The following is a 23,931-nucleotide window of genomic DNA, read 5'->3' as shown; positions in this document are numbered from 1 at the left end:
TATAAGAGTGCTTTGACATTGTGTTTAGGGACACGCTTGGTGGCCTCATCGGGGCATACGTCTGTAGCCCCCGCGAAACAGGATTGGGTTGTATGCACCAGCGGAGCCATAGATTGTAATGGTGCCAGCAGAGTGGATGTGCGCTCTGACGTGCATCATATTGGGGAGTGTATGCCTGCTGGAACACTCAGACATAGTAGAATGATTCTGGTTGCCCACCTCCAAAAGGCATACACTCCTGAAAATGCTGCACGTCAGAGCACACGTTTGCTCTGCCAGCACCATTACAGTCTATGGCCCTGTCCGAGCATACGTCCAAAACCTGGGATTCAGACATATGCCCCGACAAGGCCACTGAGCGTGTCCCTAAACACAAAGTGAAAGTACCCTAAGAGAGGACTTGGTTTACATTGTTTCTAGTAAAAATGCTGTCCTTCTCTCAAATCCTGAGCAACCCCTTTAAGGCATTTTAACCCAAGGACATGGCAAAAAATGCATGTAATTAATTTATATTTTTAGGCATTTTTTTCCAATGGTATAGTAATAGCATGAGATTGTACTACAAGTAAACATTACATACACTGAACAAAATGACCGTAACAATCTGACCAATCAAATTCCTTTATTCTTCTCTGAGAAAAATTACAGGATCTGGTTACTATGGTTAAACCACCTCCACATTTATACATGAGGTGTGTGCGTGTGTGTGTTGGACTTGGACACCCTCGTATTGATTATTTTGTACATCCTTTACTCCTCAGCCACACAATTGTGAAATTGATGCCTGCATTATATTAAAGACTTGCTTTTAGGTGACTGACGATGAGACAATAAAAGTTGTTTAAAGACTGAATGATCATAAACTGTGTAAACTATTAGTAATGAATTTACATTGTGATAACATGCACAAGAAATAATAGATTTTGATACCTGTTATAGGCTGTAAAGTAAAATGGAAAACCAAAATGTCTAGTTATCTTGTGTGCTAATATCATGTGTTTCTTTTATTAGAAAATCTATCTATAAAATTATATACATTTATAAATACATATGCAGTGTATGTAAATAGTGCAATAAATTTTAGAGAGACATATTCATCCTGTTAGTGGAGACTCAGTGAATGTGTCCTATGCTATCAATGTATGGCGTTGATCCATGATGTTTTAACTATTTAAAATGGTTGTCTGCAGGTTACTTTCTTTTACATGCTCATATTGCTTTACAAAATTAAATAAGTAATCCTTGCCCCGCTGATTCCCCACAATTTACATTCTAATGCTGCTTGGTTCCCTGACGATCTCTTCTTACTACTGCAGAGACAGTTAATTTGTTCAAACTAATCTGAACATTTTTTTTTTAAATGTCCTTTACAGAAAATCACATTAATAATAACATCTTAAAGGGGTTTTCCCACAAAAAAAGTTAATTTCAATCAATAGATCTTGATCCTGCACAGTCAGAAACAGCCATTACACAGTACACACCAATGACACATTTATAAGATTATCTAAGCACAGGAACATTTTTTTTAATACATCCAATTGTGTAACTTAATATTATTCAAAGATCTATTGATTTAAATGTTGATTAAAATGACCTTTGTGCGTGAGAAAATCCCTTTAACAAACACACAGAGGGGGTAAAGGTTGAGCAGCAAATGTTTTATGTTGTACCTGTCAATTTCTAATGAGTAAACTCAACACTAGGGGGGACTCATTAATACTGGTGGAACAATTAGACAAGTCTCCCAGTTCCCCTATCGCGTCCTTTGCCATAATTATAAAAAGGGCTGTCTGTTGTCTTAAACAACAAGTTGATTTTTCTCTGAAAGCAAAAACTAGATATCTGAGTTGCTGTAAATACATTGATAAAGCTGATCCAAAATTGTTTTTTATCTAGGAAACATAAAGAAGAACATCCCCCATAATTTGAGTAAGCTGCGGCCTTGATAAGAAAGAAATGTTGTGATTTGTCAGGATCAGTAGCGTAGCTACCAGCGGGGCAGATGGTGTGGTCGCCCAGGGCCCACCGCTCGCAAGGGGTCCACCCGAAGCTACGCTGCCCTTAATTAGATCAGCATGCACAGCCCACCGATATAGTTAAGCTTTGAGGCAGAGCAGGGAGACACCAGTGGCTGGGGAGAGGCAGAGGAGCATATGCCTCCCAGGTTGCGAGGTGCCGGCACTGTACCTGCGACAGATGCCTCCAGTATACAGCACACGCCTACATTGTACGCTGTGTGGTTGTGTCTGCTGCTTCTATCCAGAGAGGAGCAGGACACAGGAAACAGTGGTGCTGTAAGTAACAGCTCAGACTTCTTCCGGTACCTGCCGGAGGTGTCTACACTGTGCAGTGAGATGTCAGGATGCTGCTCCTCTCCTGGTAAGTCCCTGCCGGCTTCTTGTGCTGTATCTGCAGTCTCTGAGGCACAGTAGATTTATGGCAGCTGCTTGAACTTTTCAAACAGATCGGGTCACTGTCAGTAAAATACTTGAAAGCAGCTGCCATAAATCTCATGGTGCCTCAGATAGACACTGACAAGACTGCTACGTAATGTGCACTGGTAGACGTGACCTGGACTGCCGGACCCCACAGATGAGGAAATATATATATGGGAAAGAAACATCTAGCCTCATCTGTGGGGTCCGGCAGCCAGGGTCACATCTATCGGTGCACATTACTGTGCAGTCTTGTCAGTATCTATATATATAATTGTCTAAGGGTTTTTCTGTCTGTCCTGGAAATCCCGCGTCTCTGATTGGTCGAGGCCGCCTGGGCCTTCGACCAATCAGCGACGGGCACAGTATCGACGTAGATGTCATAATGGTTGCCATGTCGACGATGATGTCATAAAGGTTGCCTTGACCAATCAGCGACGGGCACAGTCTGCCGCAAATTCTGGAATCATCATTGTCCATATACTACGGGGACATGCATATTCTAGAATACCCGATGCGTTAGAATCGGGCCACAATCTAGTATATACATATATACCTTGGATTTACTGAGATACAAACACTGGTCTGATGGGACCCTGACCCCAGCTATAGAATATATATCTCCTATAGTCGGGGTCAGGGTCCTATCAGACCAGTGTCTGCATAATCTCATAAAGTAGGTGCATATAGAAAATCACATATGGGTGTAGGTCCCTGAACATATATTCAGTCTAGACAACAAAACCCCCAAAGGGGGAGAAGAGAAAAAGAGAGGAATAGACGAGCCAAGGGGCGCACTTTTGCAGCGCCCCAGAGTCCTGGTTGTTGCAGTAACGTCGCTCTGCCACTAAGGTGAGTAATGCTACGTCTGATTGCACTAAAAGAGTTCACCTGACCAGGTATCACAGTCACACATTACACTTCACACTCCGGCCACCAGGGGGAGCAAAGGGTTCTATGTATTAGGCCACTCCTCACACTCTGGTAAAACTGGGGGTTGGATAGGAAGTTGGAGAGAAGCTGACTGGGTTTTGCCCAGGTAACATCTAGTGAGAGGAGAGCGTTACTTGGGAAGATTCAGGGGGGTCCCTGTCAGGGGTGGGATGCTGACAGAGGCCTAGCAAAGGACGGATCGTTACGGAGCCGTGCCTGCACCTCATTGCAGCGGAATCTTAAGAAAGGACACGAAGCGAATGATATTGTGGAGAAGTGAGAAACGAGATCACAGCACAAAGGCGATAGAACCAGTAGGAGTCGTGCCCCAAGATCTGCAACATCCTACTGAGGCGCGTAGCCGGCGGCCGGAACGCCGAGGAAGTAATAGGCTCTACGCATTACTTCGAACCAACGGCAGGGCAGTTAACTTTAGGTTGGCTGTCTCACCTTTTACACCTAATGAAGACAATGGAGGCAATTGTGGGAGAGGGGCGTCTCTAGGGTCCCTATAAAATAACTCCAGGCCTACCCCGTCATACGGGTGCATCCTATCCATATCATCTGGGGGACGGAGAGAAAGAACAGAAACATACACGACAGTTGTGAGGACTATCCCTTGGTGCTCAGCAGGGAGGTACTACATCACCCAGGCGCTAGTAGGTAGGCTACTGATTTCCACCTGCAAAGGGAACTCTGGATGTGCCTTCGGACCGGCGGTCTCAGCCAGCCCTGTTAGCAGTGCTCTGGATTGCGGATGCCAAAGCCTTCAGTAAAGAGGTAAAGAGACTGCAACCCTGTGTCCTTGTCATTTACCGCAACCTACACCATCACCTACACCTTTTATTGGGCGCCCCTTAGCAGGGCCACGGACCGTGTCGGGCCACCGTGACATCCCTAGAACAGAGAGACCCGGTACCGGGTACCCCGCTGCCCTGCGTCTGGTGGCTGCTACAAACTTGGCGTCACGAACAGGATCTACTTAAGCCTGAAGAATCAGGTCATGTGTGCCTTGGAACTGTGATTGAATTGTGCTTGAACCGTGATTTATTGCAAAGACTGTGTATTGCTAATTCCCGCCAAAACCGCCGCCATTACAGCGCAACGTTGAGCGCAGGGGAAGAAGAAGGGCGTGGATTTGTGGGCGTGGACAAACTGAAGAGCGCGAAGAACAATGGCCGCCAAGTCTAAATATTTCTGTGTCCTGAGGACGTGTCCGTCAGCAGCTGAGATCCCCCTCCTAATTCTCTATGGAGGGTGGAGACCATGGCGACGGGGCCACCCCCGAAAGAGAGCGCGGGAAGAAGACCCAGAAGAGGGGACGGACATGGCGACTTCCAGGCTGCCACGTGGGGACACCCTGGCGCGGTGCAGGGCCTCATCACCAGAAGCAAGCCCGGATCCACCGTTGCTGCGGGAATTGGCCATCGCGGAGCTGCCCTTGGGGAGGCCCAGCAGCCAGTCGCCAGATGACTGGGTGGCCGCGGCCGAAGCCCGACAGCTGGCGCGCTGCCGAGAGGCCCACTCTCATGTGAGTGCCCGGCTTGGCCACCCTGCGGAGATCCGCCTGTCCCCCGTGTAGCCCTCCTCACCCGCTCCGACCTGAAGATCCTGCCCTGGATGGAACACCGGCGGCGCCAGGTGGTTGCGTGGAGGAAAGAGACCCGACCCGTGGCCACGATTGATCTGAAGGACGATGTCGACGATTCCCCGCCACAATGGGGAGTCGATGTGGCCTTCAACCCCCGGGAAGGAGAGGGATTGGTGCAAGAGATGGGTCCGAGTTGACAGGGGTGAGGTGGAACCCTGCTACGGACAGGAGGATGCTGACCGCGATCTGCGCCCAGGAGACGCCGTGACTTATGATCGGTATCAGAGGGAGACCACCTGGTGGGCCCGGAATGTTCAGCGGTGCGTTGCTCTCCTAGCAGCGCCAGAAGCCCAGGAGATCGGGCCTGCAACGGAAACGACCGCTGCCCCTGATCAAGCTGTGCAGACCCCTGAACAGAACCCGGACTCCTCCCTTTCCCGGCCAGGGAGGATGGTGTGCAGGGTAAGACCTTTGCTGTTACCCAAGTAAACCTCGGAGCCATGAAACTGTAAATAGTTCTTTAAAACTGTTTTCCTGTTTTCGCTGCTAAGACCCGACCAGGGTTATTCTTAAAGGGATCCCTTAATTGACCCAGGATCCCTGAAGTTTTATGTTTTGCACAAAGTTCATCACTGTTTTAAAAGACTGCCGAATCATGGACGGTGAATGATTCACAAACTGATGTTGTATATAGTTTGCACCTTCTTAAAGGTGCCCCCTACTGGTTTTACAAAAAGAAGAGCTTTTTGAAGAGACTGTTCCGGATTACAGCGCAGAAGTTCTTGCTTTATCAGACTTGCAAATCGATAGTTTGCACTACCTCAAAGAGACTTGAGATGTCCCTCTTAAAGGGAATGTTTACTGTTGCACTTAGCCAAAATATAATGTTGCCTTAAGAGAGTTAACTAGAGATAATGTTACATAGGAATAGTATGTAGTTGGATAGATAGTAATAGGAAAATGTTTAATGATGTTCTTTAGAGATTGAGGACGAAGGAAAGTTGAAAACTGAGTTTCAATAAAGTGAACCCGTAGGGGTTAGTGAGTCCTCCGGAAAGCCATAAGAAGAAGGTTGGTGAATTTGTACTTAGGAAAATAAAGAAAAGTTAATTTGTACTATAGTGTTTTATAGTATGCCTTTAGTGGGTACCTGCCCTTACGCCCTTAAAGGAAAAAGTCAAATTATTGTTCAGAATTTGCACTTAGTAGATAGAATGCCCGGCTGGGTAATAATGGTTATTTATAGTCAGTTATTTAATAAATGTTATTTAAAATTTTAAGCGCTATGTAAATATGTTTCTGTTTGTAACGTTCAAGTGTCCTCACCTCCCATAAAGGGAAGCACTGTTAAATTTACTTGTTTATTGCATTTCAAAATTTTGTATGTCTTTTGCTAACATGTATTGTTGTTCTTCTTTCCCAGTCCGGAGTACTAGATTTAACCGGGGGGAGTGCAGCGCCCCAGAGTCCTGGTCGTTGCAGTAACGTCGCTCTGCCACTAAGGGGAGTGATGGTACGTCTGATTGCACTAAAAGAGTTCACCTGACCAGGTATCACAGTCACACATTACACTTCACACTCTGGCCACCAGGGGGAGCAAAGGGTTCTATGTATTAGGCCACTCCTCACACTCTGGTAAAACTGGGGGTTGGATAGGAAGTTGGAGAGAAGCTGACTGGGTTTTGCCCAAATAACATCTAGTGAGAGGAGAGCGTTACTTGGGAAGATTCAGGGGGGTCCCTGTCAGTGGTGGGATCCTGACAGAGGCCTAGCAAAGGACGGATCGTTACGGAGCCGTGCCTGCACCTCATTGCAGATATTGTGGAGAAGTGAGAAACGAGATCACAGCACAAAGGCGATAGAACCAGTAGGAGTCGTGCCCCGAGATCGGCAACATCCTACTGAGGCGCATAGCCGGCGGCCGGAACGCCGAGGAAGTAATAGGCTCTACGCATTACTTCGAACTACGGCAGGACAGTTAACTTTAGGTTGGCTGTCTCATCTTTTACACCTAATGAAGACAACGGAGGCAATTGTGGGAGAGGGGCGTCTCTAGGGTCCCTATAAAATAACTCCAGGCCTACCCCGTCATACGGGTACGTCCTATCCATATCATCTGGGGGACGGAGAGAAAGAACAGAAACATACACGACAGTTGTGAGGACTATCCCGTGGTGCTCAGCAGGGAGGTACTACAACACCCAGGCGCTAGTAGGTAGGCTACTGTTTTCCACCTGCAAAGGGAACTCTGGATGTGCCTTCGGACCGGCCGGCCTCAGCCACCCTGTTAGCAGTGATCTGGATTGCGGATACCGAAGCCTTCAGTAAAGAGGTAAAGAGACTGCAACCCTGTGTCCTCGTCATTTACCGCAACCTACACCATCACCTACACCTTTTATTGGGCACCCCTTAGCAGGGCCACGGACCGGGTCGGGCCACCGTGACATCCCTAAAACCGAGAGACCCGGTACCGGGTACCACGCTGCCCTGCGTCTGGGGTCTGCTACACTTTCTTCTTTAGATATTCTACCTCCCTCTCTTTCTTCTGGTTTCCTCGTTTGTTTCCCTCTTTGGGGACTTGTCCAGACAAGAGTATTTCTTGTAGGGCTACCTGGATACATTCAGGGGGCTAGACACATATGCTGCCTCTATATGCACCCACTTGCTGTTTCTATTTTCCTCTATTTAGCGCTTTGTCATATATATCAGGGCTATACAAGTAGCAGCCTACAAAAAGGGACAGAGACCAGAATCTAAGGTGTGTGAGCCATTGCGGGGTCCATTATACAGTGTGGGAGCTAATGTGGGGGTCATTATACAGTGTGGGAGAAAATGCGAGGGCCGTTATACAGTTTGAAGGCTGCTGTCAGGCCATCATACAGTTGAGAGTCCTATATACAGTGTGGGGACTACTGTGGGGGCCTGTAAAGAGTTTGTAGTTAATGTGAGGACACAGAGGAGACATTTTACTATGTAAGGGCATAGTGGTGGTATTATGTGAATCAGTATGAGAAGTGTTGCTTTTGTACCATGCAGCAAGTGCAGTAATAGAGAGACATACAGCAGAGGGTCAGTATTGGGGTATCCTTGGTTATCATCAGGATGAGAAGTTTGTGCAGGTTGGGGATAGAAGCAGAGGCGTAGCTAGGGTTTTGGTTCAGGGGGGTGAAGCTTTTGAGTGGGCCCCTAACCAGGTAACCTTGATTACAACTCGGTGACGCATCCTAATAGTGGAGGAGGACCTCAGCAGATGACCGCGCTATTACTGAAAATAATCTCTGTACAAAGACCAACATGGATATTACCGCAATATGGTCAGTGGTAGATACCAGTCCTACAGAACATATAAGAGATTACAGCACAGTTACAGATAATGTCTTACCGCTGACGTTCTTTACGATGGAATCATTCATTTTTCCCGTCTTTTCCATCTGGCCCAGACCGACATGACAACTTCTTCCAGACATGACTCGGCTGCAGAGATTACAACAAAGACATATTTCACTTCTCATATTCCAGTCCCATCACCATCTATTCCCAACCTGCACAAACTCCTCATCTTGCTGATATCCCAATACTGAGCCGCTGCTGCCATATGTGTCGCTATTACTGCACCTGCGGTGTGGTTCTCTGTGCCTTCTAAATTCTAAAGCACCCCTCTATAATATAGTAGTGCCGGGTGCAAGTGCCCTAAAAACTGTGCCAATATTTTGCCCCCTAGAAAGTAATAATGCCCTCTGTGTGCCCCTTTGATAGTCACAGTAACCTGTGTTCCCCTATAACAATAAGTGCCCACTTTATATTTAAGAATGTTCCGAGACTCCCCCCTGTACAGCTCATCTACACACAGTATGATGCTCTCTTATACACAGTATAATGCTCCCTCACTGTATAGTACCACCCACACAGTATACTGACCCCTTATTAGCCCCCAAACTGTTTGAAGGCTCCAACACTGTAAGATGACCCCGTCACTGTAATATCCACACTGTATGATGGCCCCCTAGATAGCCTCCATATAGTATAACGCACCAGATAGTCCTCAATATAGTATAATGCACTCCCCATAGGACTTCATATAGTGTAATGCACTCTCCATAGGCCTTCTTATAGTATAATGCACTCCCTATAGGCCTACTCTATATTGCATAATGCACGCCCATAGGCAGACTCTATGGCATAAGACAGTTACCATACGCAGACTCTATAGCATAAGGCAACCCACACAGGCAGACTCTACAGCACAAGGCAGCCCCTATAAGCAGACTCTATAGCACAAGGCAGCCCCCATAGGCAGACTCTATAGCACAAGGCAGCACCCACAGGCAGATTCTGTAGTATAAGGAAGCCAACATAGGCAGACTTTAGTATAAGGCAGCCCCCCATAGGCAGACTCTGTAGTATAAGGAAGCCCCTATATGCAGACTCTGTAATATAAGGCAGCCCCCATAGGCAGACTCTGTAGTATAAGGCAACCCCATAGGCAGACTATGCAGTAAAAGGCAGCCCCCATACGCAGACTCTATAGCATAATGCAGCCCCCATTGGCAGACTCAGTCAGCATAAGGCAGCCCCCATAAGCAGACTCTCTAGCACAATGCAGCCCCCATAGGCAGACTACAGCACAAGGCAGCACCCATAGGCAGATTCTGTAGTATAAGGAAGCCCCCAAAGGCAGACTATGTAGTATAAGGTAGCCCCCCCGTAGGCAGGCTCTGTAGTATTAGGCTGCACCCCACAGGCAGACTTTGTATTATAAGGCAGCCCCCATAGGCAGACTCTGTAGTATAAGGAAGCCCTATAGGCAGACTCTGTAATATAAGGCAGTCCCCATAGGCAGACTCTGTAGTAAAAGGCAGCCACCATAGGCAAACTGTAGTATAAAGCAGCCCCCATATGCATTATCTATAGCATGAGGCAGCCCCCATAAGCAGACTACAGCATAAGGCAGCCCCCATAGGCAGACTCTATCGCACAAGGCAGCACCCATAGCCAGATTCTGTAGTATAAGAAATCCCCCATAGGCAGATTCTGTAGTTTAAAGTAGCCCCCCCATAGGCAGGCTCTGTAGTACTAGGCAGCACCCCATAGACAGACTTTGTAGTATAAGGCAGCCCCCCATGGGCACACTCTGTAGTATAAGGCAGCCCCCCATAGGCACACTCTGTAGTATAAGGCAGCCCCCCATAGGCACACTCTGTAGTATAATAAAGCCCCTATAGGCAGACTCTGTAATATAAGGCAGCCCCCGTAGGCAGACTCTTTAGTATAAGGCAGCCTCCATAAGCAGACTCTGTAGTATAAGGCAGCCCCCATAGGCAGACTGTAATAAAGCAGCATCCATAGGCAGACTCTGTAAAAAGGCAGCCCCCCATAGGCACAATCTGTAATATAAGGCAGCCCCTCATAGGCAGACTCTGTAGTATAAAGCAAACCCCCCCATAGGCAGACTCTAATAAGGCAGCCCCCATAGGCAGACTCTGTAAAAAGGCAGCCCGCATAGGCATACTATGTAGTACAAGGCAGCCCCCCCATAGGCAGACTCTGTAATAAGGCAGCCGCCCCATAGGCAGACTCTGTAATAAGGCAGGCTCCCGTAGGCAGACTCTGTAGTATAAGGCAGCCCCCCATAGGCAGACTCTAGTATAAGGCAGACACCCCATAGGCAGACTCTGTAGTATAAGACAGACCCCCCCATAGGCAGACTCTCTAATAAGGCAGCCCCCCATAGGCAGACTCTGTTATAAGGCAGCCCCCCATAGGCAGACTCTGTAGTATAAGGTAGACCCCCATAGGCAGACTCTGTAGTATAAGGCAGACCCCCATAGGCAGACTCTGTAGTATAAGGAAGCCCCCCATAGACAGCCACTGTAGTATAAGGCAGCCCCCCCGAAAAATAAATACCTCTCTTCCTGGCTTCTCCGCTGCTCCGAGCACACGCTCATCTCCGGACAGCGGGTGTCGGGTAGTGACATCATCACGCCTGCTGTCAGTGTTGGCGTCGGTGACGTCAGACACTGACAGGGGGTTGATGGGAGAAAGAGCGTAGCGCTCCTCTCATTAATGTGGTCAGCTGTATCTGCATCCAGCTGATACAGCTGAACCTGCGATGTCAGGCGGGGGGCCCACTGCTGACACCGGGCCCCCCGCCTGCTCAGGGGCCCCATAGCGGCCAGGCGGCAGAGCAGTGAGATCGATTCTCCCTGCTCTGCCACAGAATGTAACTGTATCGGTGCACTGTGCACACGCCGATACAGTTACAGTAGCCTAGCTCGGGGTGGGCCCCCTCAGAGTACGGGGCCCAGGGTGATGCCCCTTCTGCCCCCCGGTAGCTACGCTACGCTACTGGATAGATGGAAACTGTGCAGGAAATGTGAGAAGTCATATACTGTATGTCTTTGTTGTAATCTCTGCAGACAAGTCCTGGTGGGAGAAGTTGTCATGTTAGTCTGGGCCAGATGGAAAAGACGGGAAAAGTGAACAACTCCATCATAAAGAACGTCCTCTGTAAGCCACTCTCTGTAACTGTACTGTAATCACTTGTGTGCTTTGTGGGACTGGTATCTACCACTATATGGTCACAATATGGCAGTAATATCATTGTTGGTCTTTGTGGAGATGTTTTTTTTTTGTTACAGCTGGATCGTCTGCTGAGGTTCTCCTATACCCACGATTAGAGTGCGCCACCGTAGCTGCAATCAGAGGTTAGGGGCCCACTCAGAAGTTTCGCACCCCCCCCCCCCTTGAACCCCTAGCTGCACCTCTGACTCCTGTACAGGCCAGGCCATGGCATATGTGACAGACCTGTGTATCACATCACCCCGCGACTGACCAAAACAGTCCAGTGAAGATAAAATTTGCCACAATGAATATGGCGCTGCACGCACAGCAGGTTCGATGACAATTGGAGCTGGAATTTGTGCTGTTTTGGTTTTGTCTGTCTCCATATAGAGAACGCTAATGTCCACTGCAGCCGTGACACAGACCTGGCACAGGGGCAATGAGTTAATGGCTGGGAAGGATCAGAAAAGGGGATGCAGGGGCTTCATAAACATGGTGACCCCGTACAACATGGCTTCCAATGTATTTATGCTAGAAAACGTAGATACATAGTGACCCGGCCAAACAGGGCCTTATCCTACCAAACACAGAGACAGGGACCCCACTGTGACCACTCGTTCCCTCTGGAAATTCTATTTTTTTTTGCTTCTGAGCCTTCTGGAATAAGAAGCCATACTATATAATAAAGAGCAAAGGACAGCACCAATGTCACACGACGTCTCTCTTTGTCTCAAGGACTAATCCTGAACTGGTCACCAATAGCGCCACCATTTTGTGGAGACACCAGTGATATTTTTGATGCATTAAATCCTCCTTCACTATTCTATAAACACGCTGCTGGGGGTGATGTTTTAAATGGAGTCTGTCATCAGATTCATGCTGCTGAACCACGGGAAGCATGAATCAGATCCCACAGACAGTATGAATCAGATCGATCCCACAGACAGTATGGATCAGATCGCACAGACAGTATTAATTAGATCCCACAGACAATATGAATCAGATCCCACAGACACTATGAATCACATCCCACAGGCAGCATGAATCAGATCAAACAATACACTATGAATCAGATCCCACAGACAATATGATTCAGATCCCACAGGCAGCGCAAATCAGATCCCACAGACAGCATGAATCAGATCCCAGAGACAATATGAATCAAATCCCACAGGCAGCAAGAATCAGATCCCACAAGCAGCATCAAACAGATCCCACAGACAATATGAATCAGATCCCACAGACAATATGAACCAGATCCCACAGTCAGCATGAACTCATATCCCAAAGACAGAATGTATCAGATCCCACAGCCAGTATGAATCAGATCCCCTAGGCGGCATGAATCACATCCCCTAGGCGGCATGAATCAGATCCCTCAGACAGCATGAATCGGATCCCACAGGCAGCATGTATCAGATCCCCTAGGAGGCATGAATCAAATCCCACAGGAAGCATGTATCAGATCCAACAGACACTATGAATCAGATCCCACAGGCAGCATGAATCAGATTAAACAGACACTATGAATCAGATCCCACAGGCAGCATGAATCAGATTAAACAGACACTATGAATCAGATACCACAGGCAGCATGAATCTGATCAAACAGACACTATGAATCAGATCACACAGGCAGCATGAATCAGATCCCACAGACAATATGATTCAGATCCCACAGGCAGCGTTAATCAGATCCCACAGGCAGCATGAATCAAATTCCACAGAAAATATCAATCAGATCCCACAGACAATATGAATCAGATCCCACAGTCAGCATGAACTCAGATCCCACAGACAGAATGTATCAGATCCCACAGGCAGTATGAATCAGATCTCACAGGCAGCATGAATCAGATCCCCTGGGCGGCATGAATCAGATCCCACAGGCAGCATGAATCAGATCCCACAGGCAGTATGAATCAGATCCCACAGGTAGCACGTATCAGATCCCACAGGCAGCATGAATCGGATCCCACAAGCAGCATGAATCAGATCCCACAGGCAAGATGTATCAGATCCCCTAGGCAGCATGAATCAGATCCCACAGGCAAGATGTATCAGATCCCCTGGGCAGCATGAATCAGATCCCACAGGCAGTGTGAATCAAATTCCACGGGAAGCATGAATCAGATCCCATAGGCAGCATGTTAGGTATTAGTATGTTAGGTATTCATTATACAAACTAGGGGACAGGTCAGTGAGGAATCAGTGACCTGCCAGCAGTCTGCATTATGAATATCTAATCAGAGCACCACATACACCAGCCCCGCCTTAGGACACGAGCATATCATTAACTATAAACTGAAAATAAAGATTAAGAAACAACCATAAGACGGATTTCATTAACCAAGATATCATTTTATTCAGTATAACGGCGCCGACCTGACACTGTCCGTAGGTTATTGTGCACAATCCTGCTGACAGGTTCCCTTTAAGCAGCACATGAAGTCACTGCCATGCGCTGGACACAAACTGCTATCAAAGGGTGGAAAGTATGGTCATACTAACCAATGTGCTCTGCCATAGTATAACTACTTGTTACCGATGTTAATGCCAGCAGATGTCACGCATGGTCATTTTTGTGACATCATGTGATATAGACAGCCATTGTTACCTCACAGCGTGATGTCACAATGATTGTGGTCTGTGTAAACTGGTGTTCCGGGGAAAATGCTCATTTCAGAAGGTGAAGACAATGAGAACAGAGGACCAAGGATCGAGGATACAGATTCTCCTTTCAGGAGGTGAAGACGAGGAAACGGAGAACCCAGGATCGAGGATACAGATTCTCTTTTCAGGAGGTGAAGACGAGAAGGAGGACCCAGGATCGAGGATACAGATTCTCTTTTCAGGAGGTGAAGACGAGGAAACGGAGGACCCAGGATCGAGGATACAGATTATCTTTTCAGGAAGTGAAGACGAGGAAACGGAGGACCCAGGATCGAGGATACAGATTCTCTTTTCAGGAGGTGAAGAGAAAGAAACGGAGGACCCAGGATCGCGGATACAGATTCTCTTTTCAGGAGGTGAAGACGAGGAAACGGAGGACCCAGGATTGAGGATACAGATTATCTTTTCAGGAAGTGAAGACGAGGAAACGGAGGACCCAGGATCGAGGATACAGATTCTCTTTTCAGGAGGTGAAGAGAAAGAAACGGATGACCCAGGATCGCGGATACAGATTCTCTTTTCAGGAGGTGAAGACGAGGAAACGGAGGACCCAGGATCGAGGATACCGATTCTCTTTTCAGGAGGTGAAGACGAGGAAGCGGAGGACCCAGGATCGAGGATACAGATTCTCTTTTCAGGAAGTGAAGACGAGGAAACGGAGGAACCAGGATCGAGGACACAGATTCTCATTTTAGGAGATGCAGACGAGGAGAACCAGGATCAAGGATACAGGTAGATTAGAAACTTTACAGGGTGTTCAGATAGTGAACCTTGTACCAACATAAACGTCTACTCTCCAAGTCTATGGTTGTAAAGTACTTCATTTCTTTAGTCTGCTGTCAGAATCTCTAGACTTTGGATATGAGGTTCAAAGTGAGATCATAAGGCGGAATGTTGAGCACTCAGATTTCCATGTAGCAAATGTGAGGTCACCCATGGGGTTATCAGAGAGGTCAGCACAAAGATGGCAACTAGGATGGAGACACCACAGTGGGTTATTCCGTCATTGACACTTCAAGTGGCAATTGTGGTTGATACAGATAGTTATTGGGGTGAAAAGCTGCCATTATTTCACCACATCAATGAGGGCATTGAATAAATACATTGTGGATATATATATTGTATTTGCGCAATTTTTTTTAGCAAATTGCAAATTTCACTGTCTTAAAGGCTTTTTTCAATGTTTCATGTATTAAACTATTTTTAACTGTATATGTTAAAACATAAAAATAACATGAAGGGGGCATAATACTTTTGACATGAAGTACAATATATGTATGACTGCACATCTACATATGAGTCACATATTCTAGACAGTTAATGGCTAGAATAAATACATTTATGTTGCAGTCATTTTTAATATGCATAAAACATTTCTATTTGCTTAACAATGTTTGCTGTGAATTGTAACATTTGATACATTGCTCTCATCTAACATTTGGAAGTGTTCTACCATGCTTAAAAAGTTTAACTAGTGTAATGTGCCCAAACTATATCATTAAGGTAAGGCATTTGATAAATGTGGAGTTTACGAATGACTTTGCATATAGGGATTGTTATATATTATACATTATGTTCTCACTTATGTGCAAATAACAGGGAACCTAGTAACAATCTAGTTTAAATACCACGGAGCACATGTAATAAACTCAAACAATCAAAAAGCATCATTTCTTTTTACATTAGGCTTCAGATTTCTAGACCAATGCATGACACTTATTACTTTTTCTTTCCAGGGACAGTATCTGGATGCTGGAATGAATACTGAAGAACATAACATTATCCATGAGATTGTTTAGTCTTAATCGTTTCATATGCCTGTACATTATATTTGATGCATTCTGATGTCATCAGAAATGACTTCGTGGTTTACAACATCTGCAGAGCTACAGGAAAAAGCCCAATACTGGTTCTATTATTGACCAGTTGATTTATGCCACTTAAGGAATCTGTTATGGTATAATGGTACTAAGTCTGTAACCTAGGATGTAATGTTTGTGGGGTTTAGTGTTTGTAGGGGGCAGTGTTTGTAGGGGGCAGTGTTTGTAGGGGGCAGTGTTTGTAGGGGGTAGTGTTTGTAGGGGGTAGTGTTTGTAGGGGGCAGTGTTTGCAGGGGGTAGTGTTTGTAGGGGGCAGTGTTTGTAGGGGGCAGTGTTTGTAGGGGGTAGTGTTTGTAGGGGGCAGTGTTTGTAGGGGGGCAGTGTTTGTAGGGGTAAGTGTTTGTTCTCTCTTTTTGCAGTGAAGATGAACGTAACCACACTATGACCTCCCATCGGTGAAGAAGATGTGTGGCGTGCTGCTACGACATAATAAAGAAGATCTGGTTTCAGGAAACTACACTTATCATCATTGCTATACATATACATCAGTTAGTTGTGATATGGCCTTGGTCCAGGGTTCTTGAACTGATTGCCTTTTCTCGGGGTCGAGAAGGAATTTTTTCCCTGTGACACAGATTGGCTCAATGTGTCCAGGTTTTTTGCCTTCTTCTGGACCAATGGCTTTAGGTAGAAATAGAGATTGTATTTAATAAAATATGTTTAAAATTCATTGATTTGTCTCCTCCTAATTTCTTTATATTACATAGTGCTCTCATAGTTTTTATACGTTAGTTCTCAATTTTACAAACCATGGCTGCTGCAATATGAAGCCAAACTGAATATACAGAGATGGTAATGGATGGATAGATGGCCACATAGGTGAACATATGGTTCATTTTTTTCTGTACTTTCTATTGCAGGTATTAAAAGTCTTTAAATATTTGAATTTGCCAACTTTGTAAAACTTTTCCAGAAAATTCAATTTGCAGCTATTTGCAATATTGCAAGGTCTCTAATTGCCTGGAAAACATATGTATAACTCTGATGTCTCCTAGGATGTTATAGAACTAAACAATTCCAATGGCTTTTTATCAAGTTGACAAAAATGTTCCCTTTATTTAGACAGTTGGAACAGGCTAGCTGTTTTCAGAGTGAAGAAGCAATGGCCTGTCACTAAGCCTTTATATTGTTTTCTCAACTTTGGGAGCAGTTTTCTGTTTGTGCACCTTGTAGAGGGAACGGTTCCCAGCATTGTACAGTATAGCTTTATAATACAGTGGACAAGGATGGGACAGACAAGGCTATGTCTGACAGTGTGGGGCCAGCTCAGACAGTCCTGGCAGCAGCAATACAGTATCCATTGCAGTCAGAGGCATAGCTAGGGTTTCAGCTAAGGGGGGGTGGGTGTGAAAAATCTGAGTGTGCCCCTAACCAGGTAATCCTGACTCCACCTACGTAGTGCCCCTTTGTGAGTATAGGGGAACATCACCAGATGACCGCTCTGTGATTGAAAATAAATCTATATACAAAAACAAAGACTGATTTTACTATATGGGGGCCATATAGTGGTAGATACCAATCCTGCAGACCATATAATAGATCACAGTTATATATGGTGGCTTACAGCTGACGTTCTTCCTGATGGAATTGTTCACTTTTGTCATCTTTTCCATCTGGCCCAGACCGACATGACAACTTCTCAGGCAGGATTCGTCTGCAGAGAGTACAACAAAGCCACATCTGACTTCTCACATTTCCAACATCGTCCATAGCTATCCCTAACCGGCACAAAACTCCTCATCCTGCTGATACCCCAATACTGAGCCATTGCTGCCGTATGTGTCTTACAGCGCCTGCTGTGTGGTACAGTAACGGCTCCTCTTACCGCCCCACATAATAATGTCACCACTGTGCCATTACATAGTAATGGCACAGGGTTGCTATTAGGGTTAGGGATTGTGTTTTGCTGTTAGGGTTGTGGTTAGGGGTGTGTTGGGGTTAGGGTTGTGATTAGGGTTATGGCTAAAGTTGAGATTAGGGTTAGGGGTGTGTTGGGGTTAGTGTTGGCGTTAGAATTGAGGGGTTTCCACTTTTTAGGCACATCAGGGGTCTCCAAACGCAACATGGCGCCACCATTGATTCCAGCCAATCTTGCGTTCAAAAAGTCAAATGGTGCTCCCTCCCTTCTGAGCCCCGACGTGCGCCCAAACAGTGGTTTACCCCCACATATGGGGTACCAGCATACTCAGGACAAACTGGGCAACAATTATTGGGGTCCAATTTTTCCTGTTACCCTTGCAAAAATAAAAATTGCTTGCTAAAACATAATTTTTCATTCCTCAAAAATTATTTTTTATTTTCATGGGGGTTGGGGGTTCAAAGTGCTCACCACACATCTAGATAAGTTACATGGGGGGTCTAGTTTACAAAATGGGGTCACTTGTGGGGGGTTTCTACTGTTTAGGCACATTAGGGGCTCTGCAAACGCAACGTGATGCCCACAGACCATTCCATCAAAGTCTGCATTTCAAAAGTTACTACTTACCTTCCGAGCCCCGACGTGTGCCCAAACAGTGGTTTAGCCCCACATATGGGGTATCACTGTACTCAGGACAAACTGGGCAACAATTATTGGGGTCCAATTTCTCCTGTTACCCTTGTGAAAATAAAAAATTGCTTGCTAAAACATCATTTTTGAGGAAAGAAAAATGATTTTTTATTTTCACGGCTCTGTGTTGTAAACTTCTGTGAAGCACTTGGGGGTTCAAAGTGCTCACCACATATCTATATAAGTTCCTTTGGGGGTCTAGTTTCCAAAATGGGGTCACTTGTGGGGGGTTTCTACTGTTTAGGCACATCAGGGGCTCTGCAAACGCAACATGACGCCCGCAGACCATTCCATCAAAGTCTGCATTTCAAAAGTCACTACTTCCCTTTCGAGCCCTGACGTGTGCCCAAACAGTGGTTTACCCCCACATATGGGGTATCAGTGTGCTCAGGACAAACTGGTCAACAACTTTTCGGGTCCAATTTCTCCTGTTACTCTTGTGAAAATAAAAAATTGCGGGCTAAAAAATAATTTTTGAGGAAAGAAAAATGATTTTTTATTTTCACGGCTCTGCGTTATAAACTTCTGTGAAGCACTTGGGGGTTTAAAGTGGTCACCGCACATCTAGATTAGTTCCATGGGAGGTCTAGTTTCCAAAATGGGGTCACATGTGGGGGAGCTCCAATGTTTAGGCACACAGGAGCTCTCCAAACGCGACATGGTGTCCGCTAACGATTGGAGCTAATTTTTCATTCAAAAAGTCAAATGGCGCTCCTTCCCTTCCGAGCCTTGCCGTGTGCACAAGCAGTGGTTTGTGACCACATATGAGGTAACGGTGTATTCAGGAGAAATTGCCCAACACATTTTAGGATCCATTTTATCCTGTTGTCCATGTGAAAATGAAAAAATTGAGGATAAAAGATTTTTTTTGTGAAAAAAAAGTACTTTTTCATTTTTAGGGATCAATTTGTGAAGCACCTGGGGGTGCTAAGTGCTCACTATGCATCTAGATAAGCTCCTTTGGGGGTCTAGTTTCCAAAATGGGGTCACTTGTGGGTGAGCTCCAATGTTTAGGCACACAGGGGCTCTCCAAACGCGACATGGTGTCCGCTAAAGATTGGAGCCAATTTTTCATTGAAAAAGTCAAATGGCGCTCCTTCCGAGCCCTGTCGTGCGCCCAAACAGTGGTCCCCCCCACATATGGGGTATTGGCGTACTCAGGACAAATTGTACAATAACTTTTGGGTTCCAGTTTCTCTTTCTACCCTTGGAAAAATAAAAAAATTGTTGCTAAAAGATAATTTTTGTGACTAAAAAGTTAAATGTTAATTTTTTTCCTTCCATGTTGCTTCTGCTGCTGTGAAGCACCCGAAGGGTTAATAAACTTCTTGAATGTGGTTTTGAGTACCTTGAGGGCTGCAGTTTTTAGAATGGTGTTACTTTTGGGTATTTTCAGCCATATAGACCCCTCAAAGTGACTTCAAATGTGAGGTTGTCCCTAAAAAAATTGGTTTTGTAAATTTTGCTGTAAAAATGAGAAATCGCTGGTCAAATTTTAACCCTTATAACTACCTAGCAAAAAAAATATTTTGTTTCCAAAATTGTGCTGCTGTAAAGTAGACATGTGGGTAATGTTATTTATTAACTATTTTGTGTGACATATTTCTCTGATTTAAGGGCATAAAAATTCAAAGTTTGAAAATTGCAAAATTGTAAAAATTTTCACCATATTTATTATTTTCATAAATAATCGCAAGTAATATCGAAGAAATGCTACCACTAACATGAAGTGCAATATGTCATGAAAAAAAAATCTCAGAATCAGCGGGATCCGTTAAAGCGTTCCAGCGTTATAACCTCATATAGTGACAGTGGTCAGAATTGTAAAAATTGGCTCGGTCATTAAGTACCAAATTGGCTGTCACTAAGGGTTTAAAGACATGGGCGGACATACCGCCGGTTCAACCTGTGCGGCTGCATCGGGGCCCTGAGGCTCCAGGGGGTTCCTGCAGGCAGGGCCGGTGTTAGGGGCAGGGGCCCACAGCTAGCGGCACATGACGCAGCTGCTATGGAGCCCCTGTGAGGCAGGGGGCCCGCCTGCCGCCACCGCCGACTCCCCCGCCGCATTTAACTATACCGGTGTCTGCGGGTACAGTTCAAAGCAATGATGGAGGAGAGAGCGTCACCTGACGCTCCCTCTCCCATCATTCCCCCCTCTGCATCTGACAGACACTGCCGCGCACTCACTGTATGCGGACAGGAGCAGGAACTGGAAGCAGCGCAGGCAGGAGAGTGTTATGACCCCAGTGGACAGGGTCTCAGAGGAACGTGTAAGTCTGCAAGATACAAAAATCCAGCTCATAGGGCAGTGGTAACTGGGTTGACCAAATAGCTACTCCTAACGCCAACACTAGAAGTAGCCGGGGATCATGCCTACGGTGATCGCTAGATGACTCGCGCCAGCCGGAGAATCTAACTACCCCTAGGAGAAGAAAACAAAGACCTCTCTTGCCTCCAGAGAAAGGGACCCCAAAGCAAGATACAAGCCCCCCACAAATAATAACGGTGAGGTAAGAGGAAATGACAAACACAGAAATGAACCAGGTTCAGCAAAGAGAGGCCAGCTTACTAATAGCAGAATAAAGCAAGATAACTTATCTGGTCAACAAAAACCCTATAAAAATCCACGCTGGAGATTCAAGAACCCCCGAACCGTCTAACGGTCCGGGGGGAGAACACCAGCCCCCTAGAGCTTCCAGCAAAGGTCAGGATACAGATAGGAACAAGCTGGACAAAAATACCAAACAAAACAAAAGCAAAAAGCAAAGAAGCAGACTTAGCTAGAAAAACAGGAACCAGGATCAGAGGACAAGAGCACAACAGATTAGCTCTGATTTCAACGATGCCAGGCATTGAACTGAAGGTCCAGGGAGCTTATATAGCAACGCCCCTGAACTAACGGCCCAGGTGAGGATATAGGAAAAGACAGACGCTCCAGAGTCAAATCACTAATGACCACTAGAGGGAGCAAAAAGCAAAATCACAACAGTACCCCCCCCTTAGTGAGGGGTCACCGAACCCTCACCACGACCACCAGGGCGATCAGGATGAGCGGCGTGAAAGGCACGAACTAAATCGGCCGCATGAACATCAGAGGCGACCACCCAGGAATTATCTTCCTGACCATAGCCCTTCCACTTGACCAGGTACTGAAGCCTCCGCCTGGAGAGACGAGAATCCAAGATCTTCTCCACCACGTACTCCAACTCGCCCTCAACCAACACCGGAGCAGGAGGCTCAGCAGAAGGAACCACAGGCACAACGTACCGCCGCAACAAGGACCTATGAAACACGTTGTGGATAGCAAACGACACAGGAAGATCCAGGCGAAAGGACACAGGATTAAGAATTTCCAATATCTTGTAAGGACCAATAAAACGAGGTTTAAATTTGGGAGAGGAAACCTTCATAGGAACAAAGCGAGAAGAAAGCCACACCAAATCCCCAACACGTAGTCGGGGACCCACACCGCGGCGGCGGTTGGCAAAGCGCTGAGCCCTCTCCTGTGACAACTTCAAGTTGTCCACCACAAGATTCCAGATCCGCTGCAACCTATCCACCACAGAATCCACCCCAGGGCAGTCAGAAGGTTCCACATGACCCGAAGAAAATGAGGGTGGAAACCAGAGTTGCAGAAAAACGGCGAAACCAAGGTGGCGGAACTAGCCCGATTATTAAGGGCAAACTCAGCTAACGGCAAGAAGGTCACCCAATCGTCCTGATCAGCAGAGACAAAACACCTCAAATAAGCCTCCAAAGTCTGATTAGTTCGCTCCGTCTGTCCATTAGTCTGAGGATGGAAAGCAGACGAAAACGACAAGTCAATGCCCATCCTACTACAAAAGGATCGCCAGAATCTGGAAACGAACTGGGATCCTCTGTCTGACACAATATTCTCAGGGATGCCGTGCAAACGAACCACGTTCTGGAAAAACACAGGAACCAGATCGGAAGAGGAAGGCAGTTTAGGCAAAGGAACCAAATGGACCATCTTGGAGAAGCGATCACATATCACCCAGATAACAGACATGCCCTGAGACACCGGAAGATCAGAAATGAAATCCATGGAGATATGTGTCCAAGGTCTCTTAGGGACAGGCAAGGGCAAGAGCAACCCGCTGGCACGAGAACAGCAAGGCTTAGCTCGAGCACAAGTCCCACAGGACTGTACAAATGACCGCACATCCCTAGACAAGGAAGGCCACCAAAAGGATCTGGCCACCAGATCTCTGGTGCCAAAAATTCCTGGGTGACCTGCCAACACCGAGGAATGAACCTCGGAAATGACTCTGCTGGTCCACTTATCAGGCACAAACAGTCTGTCAGGTGGACAAGAATCAGGCCTATCAGCCTGAAATCTCTGCAACACACGTCGCAGATCTGGAGAAATAGCTGACAAGATAATACCATCCTTAAGAATACCAACAGGTTCAGCGACTCCAGGAGCATCAGGCACAAAGCTCCTGGAAAGAGCATCGGCCTTCACATTCTTTGAACCTGGTAAATACGAGACAACAAAGTCAAAACGGGAGAAAAACAATGACCAGCGGGCCTGTCTAGGATTCAGGCGTTTAGCAGACTCGAGATACATCAGATTTTTGTGATCAGTCAAGACCACCACACGATGCTTAGCACCCTCGAGCCAATGACGCCACTCCTCAAATGCCCATTTCATGGCCAACAACTCCCGATTGCCCACATCATAATTTCGCTCCGCAGGCGAAAACTTCCTAGAGAAAAAGGCGCAAGGTCTCATAACAGAGCAACCAGGGCCTCTCTGCGACAAAACGGCCCCTGCTCCAATCTCTGAAGCATCCACCTCAACTTGAAAGGGAAGCGAGACATCAGGCTGGCACAAAACAGGCGCCGAAGTAAACCGACGTTTCAACTCCTGGAAAGCCTCCACGGCAGCAGGAGCCCAATTAACCACATCGGAGCCCTTCTTGGTCATATCCGTCAAAGGTTTCACAATGCTAGAAAAGTTAGCGATAAAACGACGGTAGAAGTTAGCGAAACCCAAGAACTTCTGAAGACTCTTAACTGACGAGGGCTGAGTCCAATCAAGAATAGCTCGGACCTTGACTGGGTCCATCTCCACAGCAGAAGGGGAAAAAATGAACCCCAAAAAGGGAACCTTCTGTACACCAAAAAGACACTTTGAGCCCTTGACAAACAAAGAATTTTCACGCAAAATTTTAAAGACCATCCTGACCTGCTCCACATGCGAGTCCCAATTATCAGAAAAAACCAGAATATCATCCAGATAAACGATCAGAAATTTATCCAGATAGTTCCGGAAAATGTCAT

The 23,931-nt window shown here is 46.3% G+C and overlaps 1 protein-coding gene across 3 annotated transcripts; it reads left to right on the top strand.

Moving 5' to 3' along the window:
- The first annotated feature begins 14,017 nt into the window (after positions 1-14,017).
- On the top strand, positions 14,018-16,746 carry LOC143809156 (uncharacterized). 3 transcript variants are annotated; one of them, XR_013222107.1, is made up of 3 exons: positions 14,018-14,928; positions 15,933-16,153; positions 16,436-16,746. XR_013222107.1 is itself a non-coding variant. In XM_077292296.1 (2 exons), the coding sequence occupies exons 1-2, from the start codon at positions 14,222-14,224 to the stop codon at positions 16,473-16,475; spliced, it is 747 nt and encodes a 248-aa protein (XP_077148411.1). In that variant the 5' UTR covers positions 14,018-14,221; the 3' UTR covers positions 16,476-16,746. The 3 variants fall into 3 exon arrangements, 1 of the variants encoding a protein (XP_077148411.1); XR_013222106.1 differs by having other exon boundaries at positions 15,933-16,161; XM_077292296.1 differs by lacking the exon at positions 15,933-16,153.
- The last annotated feature ends 7,185 nt before the right edge of the window (positions 16,747-23,931 follow it).

This window comes from Ranitomeya variabilis, chromosome 2 (assembly GCF_051348905.1).
Source record: "Ranitomeya variabilis isolate aRanVar5 chromosome 2, aRanVar5.hap1, whole genome shotgun sequence".
Taxonomy (NCBI): Eukaryota; Metazoa; Chordata; class Amphibia; order Anura; family Dendrobatidae; genus Ranitomeya; species Ranitomeya variabilis.
Note: the sequence above shows the minus strand (reverse complement) of the source record. Positions and strands in the feature narration are given on the sequence as shown.

Coding starts and splice junctions, on each gene's coding strand:
- LOC143809156 (XM_077292296.1), top strand. CDS start 14,222: ATGAGAACAGAGGACCAAGGATCGAGGATACAGATTCTCCTTTCAGGA. Junction 14,929..16,435: donor AACCAGGATCAAGGATACAG/GTAGATTAGAAA, acceptor CTCTTTTTGCAG/TGAAGATGAACGTAACCACA.